This window comes from Hakea prostrata, chromosome 1 (assembly GCF_041222555.1).
Source record: "Hakea prostrata isolate BN-2017 chromosome 1, UWA_Hpros_2, whole genome shotgun sequence".
NCBI lineage: Eukaryota > Viridiplantae > Streptophyta > Magnoliopsida > Proteales > Proteaceae > Hakea > Hakea prostrata.
In genome coordinates, this window is record NC_142600.1 from 20359131 (window position 1) to 20375238 (window position 16108).

The following is a 16108-nucleotide window of genomic DNA, read 5'->3' on the forward strand; positions in this document are numbered from 1 at the left end:
GGAAAGGAATGGAAGAAAAAGGAACAGTAATAATAGAAAGCAGTGCAAAGGAAAATAAACTATAAAGGGAGCCCCATAGGAACCTAATAATTAATAAAACTACTAATGGGAAAGAAAAGGGAAGTTACTGGTTGAAATCTCTTCACATCCCACAATTTCTGTTGCAGCAATGGTATGGTGTGAAGGACTTTTTGGAGCACATTGATTGGAGAATTTTGCACCATCTCCGTGAAGTGAATCCACTCAATCCAGTTGCAAACTTTCATGCAAAATCTGCAGCCAAGGATCAGACTTCTACCTTAATAGGGGCGTGACCTGACCATATCCAGAGGGAGTTGGAATGGGATGCCATGAGATTCCCAACGTTCATGTTCAGTTAATGATGTTTCATGTTGATCTTTCTCTTTCTTTCTTGCTTTATTGCAAATAAAGAAACCGGTAGATTAAATGCATTTGGGGCAACCATTGTTGCAGGGTTAAGTGTGTGTACTTGCTTCTATAATTATTAATAAAATTTGATCCTTTTATTTGAAAAAAAGGGAAGTCATTTGTGAAAATAAATATGAGAAATATTTTGTAGATGACAAAGGAACAAGTTAATACCAGAAATTAAGTTTTGGATGAATAAAACATCACTAGAAATATTAAGGGAAAGGCAACGGAAGTTTTTCGTGACAAAAGGAACAGAAGCGCGGGGGGGGGGGGGGACCGGGGTTGAGATGTGGGAGCAGCTGAAAAAGAAAGAAAGAGACAACAGTGCTGTCATTTGGCTGCAAAACAAAAGAAAGAAACTCATAAAGGAAAAAGGGGCGACAGTAAAAGCTGCCTGACAGAATAGGAAGAGAGTGGGGAGACGCTACCACACTACCAGAAACAAAAGAGTAAACAAAGGCAGCAAACTTACTATGAGAGGAGAAACAAAGACTTCTACCAGAAAGAGAGGGCTGCACAAGAGAAGGGTCCTATTGTCGTTCAATATTTCTTATCTTCATTAATTCAACGATGAGTGTGTGCATGATGCTTTATAGGGAAAGAAGAAATCAAAATTGACTAAAACATAATCACAAAAGGACATTAAATGACCTATTAGTAATGTTATAACACTTGGTGTCAAACCTGGAAATGCCCAAAGTACACTTAAGTGAAATAATCGATCGGCTAATTATAACCCATGGGACAACCCAAATAATCACAAAGAACCAAACTAAACCTAAATTAAAACAATTAAACTGCCTATGGGTGGTGATCCTTGTCAAACCAATGGACTATGGCAATCTGGTAGCCTCTAAACTCATTGCCGAGCAACACAGGTGCTACAGTGGCCAATCTCTATTCTGGCATCACTGATAGACTCCAAACTGTCACCCAAGACTCATGTCCTCATTACTTTCTTCCCCCTCCCCCCTTTCCAGGGCTTCAAAATGTGAAAAACAGCTGATCAAATGTGAGCCCCCTACTAAGATTTGCACATGCTCTTCAAGCTGTTCCCACAGGCTTTTTGATTCAAGGTAAAACAGAAAAGCTTGTCCATCTTCCTACCTGGAAGTTGGACAATTATCACTGCTGCTTGAAGGAATTTAGGAATTGGAAGAAGCCGTTACATTTGTTCTCTGGTCCTTGCACCGGCTGCTGCTCAATGGAGTCTGACAGCAGGCTAACCTAACTTCAGATTTACTACGGCTCTCACCCAACCATACCTAACTTCAGATTATGGCTTCATTTTATTTTGCAAGACATCCTTCGAAGTGCTACTCAGAGGAAGCATCTATCCCCGTGCAGGAGATATAGAGGGGAAATGACTTCAGGTCTGCGAGGTGAATATTAGTATTAAAGAGATGGATCAAACAATACGGGTCTACCTATTCAATTGAGAAAATCTTCCCGTGATGAAGAAGGCTCGTAATCTCAGATCCAATCGACCAAAACTGATTGGATTGGATTAGTATAGGATGAGTCTGATACTGATATAAGCAACATGGTTATTGTGGAACGATTACTAGATCAGAAAGATAGTTAGGATCAGGTGATCTGATCCAATCAAGTCATCTGAACAGGGCATTAATCAACCTGTAGATCCCTTTCAGGAAAATAGATTCAACATGAAGCATGGTTCCTCTGATCTGCTGTGGTAATTGCACAAAATGTTAAATTCCTTTAACTTCTTCAGTCTTTGAATCATCATGTCATATCTCCATCTTTCATGTTTTTCCAAGTCCTCTGAAAAGGCTTTAAACCCACTTTTCCTTACAGAAGAAACTTCAATCTAAATTGCATCTCCATTCTATTTCCATCTTCGTCACAGATAGAAATCCAATCCAACCAAGTTTATAAAGTTATCCTTGTCGCTCACTTCTTGCGTTGGAAGAACTCATCAAATGTGACAAGCCGGGTCTTCTTAAAAAGGCAAGCCAAAAAGCATTTCAAGATTTTTGGGTTTGTGCAGATTCCTCAGGTAGTACTCATGAATGAAGAGCACAACCCAAATTGCAACCAGTACTATATGATGTAAACCCGATTTTAGGGTTAGTGTTTCTAAGTGGGGAGGGGTTTGAAATTAGAGATTTCTAAGATGAATTTCTAAAATTTAGGGTTTCCCCAGAATCTTCCAGCAAATAAAGTTTAAAATATAATGGGTTGCCTAGGGATATCTAAGAAAGTTGTGGGAATATCTTATAAGTGATATGGCCCATATGGGTAAAAGGATGTGGGATGAATAATTTGTTAACTACAGATGAGATCCTAAATGTGGAAGTTATGGGGAGGTTATGGGTTTAACAAAACTATATGGAATGGAAAGGAATTAGGTTTGAGGCTTAACAAAGAAATATGGGATGCTCTTGGATGTCTAATATCGTTTCTAGGATAGGAAGAAAAGAAGGATAATTAATCTTGGATCAATATGGGCTGGATCCTGGAAAGAGGGAAAGGTCTAGGGCAATCTTGAACTCTGTTTCTTGTTCTTTCTTTTATTTTCTCCTTTCTTTTCTTTTCTTTTTTTTTTTTTTTTTTTTTTTAAAATAAGATCTGCTGCAAGCCAAAACAGGGGGGGGGGTTGCGATGAAGAAAAGAGAGGAAAAAAAAGGGCAGCAGTGTAGGGGCAGGGTGGGGGAGTGACCAGGAATATTTGCAGCGGGCTGGGGGAGGGAATTAGGGGCTGTCGGGGGCTGCTGCTAGGGGTGCGGCAGCAGGGGATGTTGGGTTTTAGGTTGCGCAGGCAGGGGGTAAGGGATGCGAAGGGGTTGGGAGGTGAGGGCAGGGGGTAGGGCTGCTGTAGTTCTTTGAGGTTGCCGTGGCTGTAAATGGCTGCTGGAAGTTGGAAGAAGATTGCTGAGACTCTTGAAGAAAGATGCTAATCCTTGAACAAAACTCTTCACTACTCAACCGTGACCCCCTCAACAAGGCCATCATCCTTGAACAAAACTCTTGACTACTAAAAGACCCAGACTCTATGTGGGATTCTGTGGGATTCCTTTATAGATTAGGATCCCACCACATTAATAGCAACCGTCCAATGATAAAAGATCTACTGGACTCTAATTGGCACATGCTAAATTCTATTTAATTAAAAACTCTAATTGACATGTGCTGGAATTAAAAGGAACTAATGATCTACAGACTTTTTAACTCAAACTGGACTTTCTAACTGATTGAAACTCTTCAGAAATAAAAGAGAAAATTCTGAAAAATAAAACCAAAAATTATGATGGGCTGGTTTTGACCAAAATACCCTCTAGGTTTTTGGCCAAGGGGGGTGTCAACCCTGTTCACATCACTATACCTGGTTGTTGGTTTACCAACTTCATTGATAACACAAAGGAATTACATTCAATTGATGAGTTTCTTCTTTACAAGTTACCACAATTGATTTCTTCTTTACAAGTTACCCTAAGTGCAGTTTGTGGCTTGGCCTAGAACAATCCATCTTTTTCTGTATATGTTCAATCAAAGAGCAAACCAGAAGCTTCTGCAGGTTGCAAAGTACAATCCAATTTTTAAATAATTTTTTGAATGACACTACAATCCAGAACCTTTCCAGGAACACTGAGATTATTTTTTTCCCCTATCCTTTTTTAGGGATCCAGAATGATTTGTAACGATAGTACGATACTGATCAATGCAGAAGGGTATCAGCAATGAGTGATTCTGATTCTGGTACCCCGATTTGGACATTGGTGATGGCTACACAAGCCAGAGAGCTCATTCTTATTAAAGTGAAAAAGAAAAATCAATTGTGCATTGCTAATGACCCTAGTTTACACTTGATAACATGGTTGTCAAAGCATCTGCCTGGGTGCCTAGGCCCATTTTTGGGTCAAGGCATGGTGTCACCTTGGTTTTCTTTTCCCTCTATCACCTTGCCTCGCCTTGTCAACCATGCTTGATAGAATGGAAATGTGTTCTCTTCCTCTATATCAACCATGTTCATTCCCACCTTGCATATCTGAATGACACCTCAGATCAGCAAACTGGCGAGGTAATGAGCATCCTAGCCTGTGGTGACTAGAAAGCAAGACAGAGTATGAGATGCAGTGAAACTGAAATCACATAAAAAATAACTTCCCCTAGAACTTAAAGAAAGGGTGAAGCTCTCCTCAAACTATTTCTAATGATTAAGCCTTTCCTGGGTCGATGAGAGGTAGGGTTCAACATCCCGCTGCTGAACTCAACCTCCTCTGGTCAAATTTCAGATATCCTATGGTCATTTACATTATGGAAACATATTGCCTGCTCCACTCACTAAAAATAAAAAATAAAAAATGAAAGAAAGAAATTTTGGACAAAAACAGGAGGTGGCAATGCCGTGGGGAGAACCCTGTGATCCATCCCAGTGGAAGGGAAGACAAAACAAAAAGGGCAACCCCGGTGCTGAAGGAGCCAAGTCCAAAAGGAAGAAAAACAAAACAAACAAATAGATTTTCATAGATATCGAAGTCCTCTTGACCCAATTCCTAGTGCGAAGCATAACCTTACTAAGAGCCTGAAAGTACACACAGAAAAGAGAAGGAAAAAAAAAGGAACCCGAGAAAGAAACAAAAAGTAACCAGTATTTCTTGAGTGACAAGTCTTTAGAAATTCTTAACTTGGAATTCTACTGGACACTGTGGTGCTTGTAACTTGGAACTCTATTGACACTGGTACTTGCAATTATAAATAAAAATTAGATACAAAAACAAATTCTATTGCCACTAACTGAAGTACATATCCCAATCGGTTAAGCACCTTTTCTTGCATCTAAGGTAACAGCCTGCATACAGTGGCCAAAGACATCGAAGCAGTACTGAGCAATGCTTCACATCTGTTTGATTAAAACTTTCCACCAGAATTGTTTCTCTTCTAACTTTTTATAATCTCTCCCCAAAGAAAGTTGATGCTTAAAACAGAAGCTTTACCGTGATGAGTGCCAAATTTTCTACAATAAAAAAATCTTAATGATGAACACGATACTAATGGAATGCAACTGAAGTTACTGACAGTCAAAGGCCACTTAGTCTCCACTCATGCATCAACCTAACAGAGTGAGCTGAGACCATGGACATCTGGAATCAATAATTCTAGTATTTGCATTTGTTGAAAGAAACGATTGTAGTAGAATGGCTTATTGATCCATGATCTCAAGCCCTCTATTTATAATTAAGTGGAAAGTAGACTATTACAAGGAATAGAAGTTTACATGAATGCAAACTCTAATTTAACTCCTATACAAACTCTTATTAGACTCCTAATAGAATAACAGATATGCCCCTATAAAATGGTAGGCGCAGGACGCAGATGCAGTAGTAGCAGAGTGTTTTTGTCTGCTGTTTCGACTCCTCTTTTTCTGTCGATTGCACAGGAAGCAGCGGCAGTAACTGGAATCAGCAGGCATTAGCAGCAGCGGTGGCAACAGGAAGCAGCAGCGGCGGTAATAGGGAGCGAGATTCTTCTTCTCTTCTTTTTTTTTCTTTGGTCGATGGCGGAAGCAAGGATTAAGCAGATCTTTGTTAGGTGCGATGGGATGTTGCAGATGAAGAAGAGATGTTGTAGATGAAGAAGAAGAAGCTTAGTTGCAGCGGTGATTGTTCTTCTCTTCTTCTTTATATTTTTTTTTCTGGTCTTCGAAGTTTGCAACAGAAAAGATCGTGCACTGAAGAACAAGAAGAAAAAGAAGAAAAAGAAGAAAAAAAACTAATCGTAGTAACTGAAGAAAGATGGTTTCGATGGGTTTGAAAGAGAGAAAAAAAATTCTAATCGAATTTAGGCTCTGATGCCATGTTGAAAGAAACGATTGTAGTAGAATGGCTTATTGATCCATGATCTCAAGCCCTCTATTTATAATTAAGTGGAAAGTAGACTATTACAAGGAATAGAAGTTTACATGAATGCAAACTCTAATTTAACTCCTATACAAACTCTTATTAGACTCCTAATAGAATCCAACAGCATTGTATGAGTAACACTAGTTTCTCACATGATTCATTTTATAAAATCTGTACTGACTGCAGTAAGGGGTGAAATAAAACGACCACATCATCAATGCTAACTTCACTTCAATGAATAAATCTATATGGCTGCTATTATTGGGATATCTTTGTGTTAGAGATTATTATCAAGGAAAGATGAGACTGGTATTCACTTTGAGGATTATAAACCCTTCTGATTGTGGTTCTTTATTCTGATGCTATTAATTGGGAAGTGTTTGATTCTCCTCAACTTGTTATTGAATTGGGTCATGAATGGCTGGACGAAACAATAGGCATCACTGATTGTGATAGAAACCATATTTGCAAGGAATAGCCAAGGCCCAGCTTAGTTGTCCAGGCTGATTTATGGGGCATAGGTGTCTGCCGCCTAACTGTAGGGTTATTTGCACTGGTTGAATTGGTAGCAGACCAGGTCTTGGTACTTCTACCAAATGCCGTTTGAGTAAACGTTTCCTAAATTGATATTAAAATGATATATGGAAGAATATGTAATCTTTTATTCTGCAAGTTCAATCCTTCAGCATATCTTTTTCAAAGTTAAGGTTGAGTTGGAACTCACATGTACACTTGTTTTCTCACAAATCTAAGGCCACCACTTGATGTAAACCGAGGAGGATGGGTGTGTGGTGAATCAGGTCTTCCCAATCTTGGACATTTATAGGTTTCTGTGTTTGAGTTGGATGTTTTTGGTAAGCCATGGGAATCTCAATTGGGCTAATTTTTTGTCATCTAAGGTTGAGGGAAGGTTTTGGGTTTAACAAAGTCAATGGGTTGAGAAGGAAATAGTTGTAGGGTTGTATCAATTGGGATGGACTGGGATTTTTGGGTAATCTTTTGCCAATATTTCCGGATCTTTTTTTTCTTTCTTGCTTGCTTTCTGTCTTCTTTTTTTCTCCCCTTCTTTTCTTTCTTTTTCTTCTCCTTTCTTTTCTTTTTTCTGTTTTTTCTTCTTTTCTGGTTTGCCGCAAGAAAGAGAGGAAGCCGATAGATAGAGAAGGGTTAGCGGGATATTGCAGAGGCTGGGGGGGTTGGGAAATAGGTCAAGAAGGGTCATACGAGGGTGGGGAGGGGTTCTAGAGACCTGTGCTAGGTAGGGATGGGGGCTCAGAATACTGGGTTGTGCAAGAGGGGAAGGGAAGAGGAAGCTGCAATGGGGTTGGGAAGGGTCTGGGCTTACCTGGAATGATCTGGAGCTGTTATTTGATGACTATAGGCTGAAGAAGCTTGCTGGAATTTGCAGAGCAGAACTTACAAACTTGAAGAATGAATACTTTAGACAGCCACAGGGTCCCCCTCAAAGGAACTCTGCCAATACCTCCTCGGCTGCAATATCCTCAACAATTTTATTCATCAAAACTGATTTCTGCTGCTGGAGGCATGAGAATATATAGCCCAAGATTCCAAAGATAAACCAACTTCTAAGTTCTAAGACACCTAACTTACTCAAACTTGGACTCGTAAATAGACTAGACGAATCCAAGTGAAATAAGAAGCTAATTGGGATTTTGTAATCAGATTAGAAACCCAACACATAACCAGTTACAAGAAAAAGACCCAAAGAGCACTAGCAGCAGCAGGCCCTTTGTGGCTTCTGCTGGAGCCCTTTTTGTTGTTCACATCACCAATGTACTTAGAAGGCCCAAAATAGGCTAAATGCCAAATTCCAGCCAAAACTGAGCCCTAAAACCCACCAAGATTGGTCACCCTGTTGGCTCAAGTTGAGGTGGCACAAAAATACCATATCTCGGCCAGTTTACTAGGCCACTGAGATTGAGATCTCAAACTATACTAAAGGTCTACAAATGTTGACCATGATATTCCAGAGTCTACATTATCGCACTTCATGATTAACATCCAAAACCCTCTCAATAAAAATTAGAACCCAATGCAGTTTAGAACTTCAGATCCAAAGTTGCACCACATCATGCCAAAGATGCAGTATACTGTTATTATTCATGTGAATTCCTGTCGACAGATCTGGATCATGGTTTTTTAAGTTTTGACAAATTAGATACGTAGCAGCACCAGTGATGGGCTGCTGTTTGCCTGCATAACACAAGTCAAGCACACCAAAACCATTCATTTATGCCTTCATGAGTAATTTTTGCTTAACCCCTCCCCCCAAGATTTTGAAAATACTGATGCATAAGGTTTTGATCCATTCATTGCACCAATACCACAGAGTTAAACATTATTTATGTAGTGACCAATCATTGAAGGTATTGTAGATAAAGTGATAAACAACCATTCTACAATGCCATCCTAAGTTAAATCTTTTGAACACAATTTTATGTGCATGGCATTCCTACCTGACATAATCATTGACAATCCAACTTAGGTGATCTCTGGAGTAGAAAAATCTACTATGCTATAGTTGTTTGAAATAATTTAAGATTTTACAGAACCAACAGCTTCAGTCATTGATGCATGAAAATTGCAGTTTATCAATAAATTCTGGAAGAAAGATATTAAAAATCATAACTAAACAGAACTCCCAACACAACCCCCATCCAATGAGAAAGAAAGAAATGAGAAAATGAGAGAAGTGGGACATACTCCTGCTTTTGGCTCATTTTATCTGCTTGAACGGGTCCAGGAATGATGCTGTATCGATCAAAGTTGATGCTCTCATCACTTTGGTTGGACATTCTGCCAAGTCTATTTCGGTTCCCTGTAAACAAGTAGAAACAAAATTTAAAGTCCATCTGACAGCAACAGAAGAATTATTCCAGTGTTTCATGAATATTTCCCGTGATCTCCCCTTTTCTGGGGTGGGTTGTGGAGAGTACCTGTTGTAGTAGCCAACTTGTGTGCAGGCTTTTCCACTAATATTTTTTGGCACATTGTTGTGTCTGGAAAGTTCAGGATGGTGTACCCCAAGAGCTTCATTCTCTCTGAAGCCGCCATCTTGGAGAAACCAAAGGAAGTTGTCCATGCATGCAATACTTGAGGAATAGCTGGCAAAAGCAACCTCTGAACTCCTAATTCCATAAGTTTCTGACGACAGCAAAAGAAATATCATAGACATGGAGTTAACACCACCAAGCCCATCCATTTGTGTACTCACTTGAGCAAGGCATACAGATACAAGATCATCCTAATCACCTAAGCTGATCAACTTATAGTACTGCTGAGTCCAACTCAACTGGCTTCCAAACTCCCAAGCCAAATTTTGGACTATCTAAAGTGTCCAAATCCATGATCTTTTGAAGTCTCGGAAATGAACCGTATAACAGTTGGAAGTTTTTTATTTTGTCTAAGAAGACCACATAGGGAGGGAGTACACTGAAATGTGTTCTTGAAAAATTGAACAGAAGCAACGCAGAGCACACAGATAAGGATAGGCTATATGATGCAGTTGAGGAAAACAAAAGTCAGCAGCAAACCAGCTTATTGAGCTGGACCAGTATGTTTAGTGTTGAGTGTCCAACGTGTTTTATGGTCCATCACCTGAGCTTTTTTGGTTTTTTCTATCGTAATAGGTCAATTTATAAATCCAAAATTTAAGATCCATACAAAATTAGTGATTGTTTCTATTTAAGCTTATTGTTTATTTTAATCTATAATAGCTTTTCCTGGATGGCAATATTCAAGCCCCTAGTTTCTATTTTATTGAAGTTCTAGAACTGCTTCTATTTTTGAACAAGACTAAAATCGTAAGGATTCCAGATTTAAGAGTAGGGGTTCATGGTACCACGACGATGATCTGGGAAACAATTAAGCCTTGATCTGCGAATTTTGTGAGTCAGAGCACGGTTTTCTGGGATTCAGTAACTATTCTACTGTTGAATGTGATAAGGAAACCTTGGTGGATGCCAAGCCTAGGTACAATAGACGAAAATTTGACCTAGTGCACCCAGATGTGGGAGCAGTGCAAGGATTGTAGTGATGATGTAGGGAGTAGCCATCTATATATGGATCTAGGAACCCAAAAAGGTGGCCCGCCTTCATGGCATTGCTAAATTAACTCCAAGCCCAAATGGCCAATCAACCGTAAATTTCTGGGTTAGTCAGGTTGCAAGCTGGACAGCATTAGGGAGCCCAAAAACTATCCAGCTGACAACTGGTTTTCCTAGACCACATTTGATGTGAATCAAATTCTAGGGTTTAGTTTGTTGGAATATTGCCCTAGAATTGGGCTCACTCTAGGATCCTCTCTCTTGAGAACCAGCAGTCTTCTAGGGCTGTCGGTGCCTTTGATTGAAGGATTCTTCAAAAATTTAGTATTTACAAGGGTTGGGTTTGGGCCTAGAAGGTTCTAGGCTTAAGGTTACACGAATTATGGGTTTAGGCCCAGTGTAAGCTGTGATTGAAGTTCTAGATCTGGAGTTTAAGTTTAAGGTTAGTGTTAGAAAACAAGCCTTAAACAATCAAAATAGCAGTTGAACTTGAATAGAGAAAAGAGAGAAGAAGAAGAAAAGAAGAGAGATGAAGAACCAGTAGAAAAGACCTGTGATTCTTAGCTAAAGAGTCTAGAATCACAGAGCACTTTTATTTATAGCTTCTAATGAATCTAATACAACTTGAGAAACAAGTAATTGTCCTCTAGAAGAAGGAAACAAAATATCACAGCATTAGTAACTTCCTAACTCCTAAAATAGAAAGTTCTGAAAATAGAAACTATGCTTTCTAAAAACTCCCAATACTTATGTAGCAAGATTCCCACATTAGAAATAGAAAATATAATCAAAACAATAGCATAATACAGTTCACATGAACAGTAACGTGAACAGTAAAAGCTGTTTTTACTGTTCACGTGAACAGTAAAAACACTGTTCACGTGAACAGTACCGTGAACAGTAAACGCCCAAATTTACGTATACTTCAACAGTTAGGTTTAAGGGTTTTTAGGGCTGAGATGAAGAATATTAGGGTCTGGCTACTGCTGTTCAGTTTTTCAAGTTAGGGTTTATAGGTTAGAACTTGGAAAGTAGAGTATTGGGTTTCGGTTGGGCTAGGAAGGGGGCGGTTGTTGTTTTATAATTCAAAACCTAATTCTAAGTGGTTTAGGTTGGTTTGAAGCTTCCTACTTGGATTAGGACTCTTAGGGAAGTCGACTAGGGTTAGGGGGTGGTAGAGTAGGAGTGGGAGTTGGTAGCCCTAAAAGGGTTTGAAGTTTGCCCTTGGGAATTGAGAGCTAAAGGGTTTCTTGTAAAATTAGAGAGGCTGAAGATGAATTGCAGGAAATTCTAAAGCCTAATGGAGTATGGCTTAATGGGGATCTAAAAGTAGGACTAGGGTCTAAGGGAAGGCGTAATTCAACTAGGGTCTAGGGGAAGGTGCAATTAAACTAGGAAGGAAAGGCGTTGGATTGGGGTTGGGATGTATGGGTTTAGAAGGGAGGGGGAACAGTTGCTGCTGTAGGGAAGATGGGAGGGATTGGGGATGCTTGGGGGTAGGTTAGGAGAAGCGATAGAGGGTTAGGAAGGGGCTGGGGTTGCTGTTTACTTGGTTGGGAATGGTTAATGGCTGCCACAATTGAAGAAGGATGCTGCAATCGAAGAACTGCTGAAACAATCACTGTAATTGCCACAGCCCTCCCTTAGGAAACCCACAACTTCCTCTCTTGCCTCCAAACTCGATTCTCAATTTTATTTTTCAATTCAATTGTGTTTACAGAGAATAGAGGCTTTATTTATAGCCTCTCAAAGAAAGAAATTAAGACTCAGACTGGGAAACCTAATTGACTTCAAACTAGCTCTCTAATTCTAATTATGACTCTTAACTTTGCTAACAACTTATCACATAAAGTAGACTCACTCTATCATAACTTACTCTAGAGAGAACCAATTTAGATTCTAAGAGCATATGTGGAGTCCTAATAAAAAGTAGACTCAAACTAGGGGATTCTGACACAATTAGGAATTGTGGGCTGGGGTGAATATAGCAGACCAGCTGATCAGGTGGTCAACAATCGTTCGGACTTGGTAAGGTTGTTGCAGCACCTATAGTAGGACAGAGGACTTATCGCAAACCTAGACAAAGACTCTGCAATAAAATGCAAAATAAAGATCCAAATAAGAAAACAAAAACAGATCTAGGGTCCTGACAATTAACTGGACTTGATGGGACCCTGACCTAGGACACCATGAAAATTATAAAATGACCACAGTAACCCTGGATCAGAATAGCGGGCGTAGGGTTTGGGGATGTAACCCTAGGCCCTATGCAACCTTGGAAACAGTCTACAGCAACATTATTTGCCATATTGGCTGTTACAACTTGTAAGTATTATACACCTAATTGACTTTTCCCTTTTTATATGAAGGAATTTTTTTTTTTAAGATTGGCTGAGATTTATGGACAAACTAAGTTAGGTAACTTTATCAGTTATGGATCCTAATTGATATAATTGATGTGTTTTACTTAATTACCAAAACCTATGAACAATCCAAAAATGATTAAGATCTGAGGGAAGTAGCCATGATTTGAAGTACAAATTATTGAGAGAAAAATATCCAAAATTGTGAAAATGCTGCTGCATGGCCAAAAACACAAAGGCATAAAAACATATTTAAATGCAACAAATGGTTAAAACATGATTAAATAACATTGACAGCATGCATATGAGTTATAAAATTATTTACAATACGAAAAATCACTAAGTGATAAAATTACCATATTGCCCCTATAAGAATAAACATGTAATACTCATGGAAACTTATAAAATGCAAAATTATGCTTAAACATGCAAAGAAAGTGGCAGGGACCTTTTGAAAACCTTAAACATGATTGAACGACCAAATGACCATGAATAGGAACTTTTTAGTCATAAATGACTGAAAATGTCATGTTATGGTGCTTGGAAACCATTTTGGACTTTGGACACAGTAAATTACCAAAACACACCCTAAACACAAAAGCTTTTATTATGACACAAGCTGGGCATATATGCGCATGAAAATTTTGTAAAATAATGTCAAATAGCATGAAATCCATGAAATTCTTTCTGATTCTTTTAGTACTTGGATCATTTTTTGGGTTTTATTTCATTATTTTTTAAATTATCATCATGCCATAATAATTGAAACATGTATAACATGATACACACATGTCAAATAATGGATACGGATGCTACAAATTGAATCACAGTATCACAATGCAAGGAGAATTCCCCTTTTTCTTTTCTGTAAATTTGATGAATTTCAGTACTTATCATAGTTTCTGAAATGCAAAAACAAGGGTGAAATAAGAGGTATAAAACCAGGGATTAGAGACTGAAGTACACCAAACCAAAACTTAGGCTGAAATTTCATCATTTTTTCTATTTTATTCAGAATTTAAAAACAGAGGTAAAAAATAATCATTATAAAACCTGTGGTTAAAGGCTGCTGAGACCAAACCAAAACTTAATGTGTGCTAGTCAAAAATGTCCGAAACCATAACACAGCCTATATGTCCAGTAAAACAAAGAAGGATGATTACCATTGAAGCATTCAAGGGTCTGGGCCCAGCTAAGATAATCTCCAATGACCAACAAAGTTCAGAAGAACCATCCAAAATGGTTAAATAAGGCTCTACCGCTAAGGGTTTGGGCTCTAATTGGGATGTTAAGTTACAAAAAGTGGGTAAGGAGAACTGTTAATTTTCTGCCATTTGTCACTGTAAGAGAATATTCCTGCTTGCACTGGCTAGCACCAGCTCAAGATCCCTTGGGATCGCTCCTTGCTTTTTTATGTATTTTATAATTATTGGTACTTTTGGGCCTATAGAAGGCTGCCTTGGATCTAACTAAATGCAATACAATGTAGCCTCTCTTCTGGCTGCTTCTTCTCCTCTTTTCTCTTCCTCTTCCTATTTCTATTTTTTGCCATTCAACTGACATGGTATCAGAGCCATCTTGATACTGGTCAATATACCTAAGCCGATTCTTGCTTTTCCAGCCTTTTTTTCATTCCCTTTCTTCTGCTGGTCAAGCCAAGTTTCGTATCTACCTATTCACAAGGCCCAACTTCGGCAGAAGAGGTGATTTTTCACCTTCGGACCCTTATCTGTGATTTGTTGGAGTGTGCACAATGATGTAAATCTGCGGTTAGCAATTAAAGTTTTTTTGGAGTATTTGATGATGCCGATTGATGGATGATGTTACAAATCTCAGTAGGAGATCAGTTTTTGGTGGTTGCTTGACTTGTCAGTAGTTTCAGTTGTCTTCCACGACAGGTATTTTTCAAATCTAATTCTGATTTTTCTGGTAATTTTTCTGAGCACATCTTGAAGTATATTATTTCCTTGCTGATATATTGGGTGATGAGTAAAAGAGTTGGACTGTGACTGAGGTTGTATGCTCTTCTATGAAAGTTGCTGATGAGAAACTTGATGGAGTCAGTAATTATCAGCAAGGACGTATGATTGTAAAACTTACGCTCACTGGTAGGGACCAGCAGGGCCACCTAACAGATCCACCTAAGAGTGATTCTGCATGCATTAAAGTTGATGCCTGTATTTTTGCACAAACGTTACATTCTATGGAAAATCATGTAGCTAATTTCATGACCTATATTGATAGTTGATACAGTTAAAGTATGGGATTATTTAGAAGTTTTATATCCTGGGATTAATAGCTTAGCCTGGGATTATTGTTGTTACCTAGGGCCTTAGCTCTTCTTTTCGGTCTTCTGCTTAAAGACCTGGTTTCTTGTTGCTTAATATAATTATTTATTCATCCAAAAAAAAACTTAGCCTGAATCTATGAGTTGTCTCAAGATTTCTACAGATCTGAGTGAAAGCGGTGATTTATTACCCAGTACTTCGCTGATTAAAAACGAACATATGAAGATTTGAATTCCTTTGCTACCCATTACATCCAAAGTGAGAAAGATAAACAGCACAGAGTATGGGTTTTCTACCCATTACATCCAAAATGAGAAAGATGCAACAGCACAGAGTAGTATGGGTTTTCTTGGTGGACTTTGACCAGAGTATGAACTCAGATTTTGGAAGGAGAAACTATTGCATACCTCACCAATATTTTTGCTTGTGTGCTCCGTGTTGCACAAGAAAGTTCTCAGGATACACCATCCACTGACACATCACCCCTTCTATCACATTGGGAATAATAACACCAGTCACAGAAATAGCGGAAGATATGGAGGTTTTGGTCGTGGATGTGGTCATGGTGTGGCTGCAGGACAAGGAGACGTCAAAATCAGCAGCAAACCACTGAACAGTTTACTATTTTTGATGGCCAGGGGACTGCCCATGTGTTTCGTTATCAAGGTAAGCCAAGCCATATTCAGAAGTTCTGCTATAAATTTCATGGGAAGCCCAGGCAGCAGCATTGTGCCAATTCAGTTAGCACTGATACTCCACCAAAGCCTAACACTTCCAAAGGGAAGAAGATATACATGACAGAGGAAGAAGTTGCTCAGTATAATCAGTTTCAGATTTCGCAGCTACTTCTCACACTGCTACTCTAGTTCAGTCAGGTAATGTGACTACTGTCTCTCTGCTACTTTCCATCCCTCGATTATAGATTCCGGGGCCTCTAATCATATATCTAGAGTACCAGGTATTTTTTCATCCTTGTCTCCGTCTACTACCAGTGTTACACTAGACAATGGGTCTTTGGCTAAAGTTAAAGGCACCAGTACAGTGTAACCAAACAAACCTGTCCCTGAAATCAGTTGTCTATCTTCCTATTTTTTCAA

General features: G+C 38.9%; 1 protein-coding gene across 1 annotated transcript in view; it reads right to left on the minus strand.

Annotated features, from left to right (window-relative positions):
• Nucleotides 1–8849: 8849 nt before the first annotated feature.
• The window catches only part of LOC149028174 (PHD finger transcription factor), a 50925-nt gene continuing 43666 nt past the window's right edge, over nucleotides 8850–16108 (minus strand). The window contains exons 11-13 of the mRNA XM_089148286.1: nucleotides 9251–9458; nucleotides 9014–9132; nucleotides 8850–8915 (exon numbers count right to left, since the gene is read on the minus strand). Coding sequence (XP_089004412.1) covers nucleotides 8850–8915; nucleotides 9014–9132; nucleotides 9251–9458 — 393 coding nt within the window. The remainder of the gene's footprint in view (nucleotides 8916–9013; nucleotides 9133–9250; nucleotides 9459–16108) is intronic.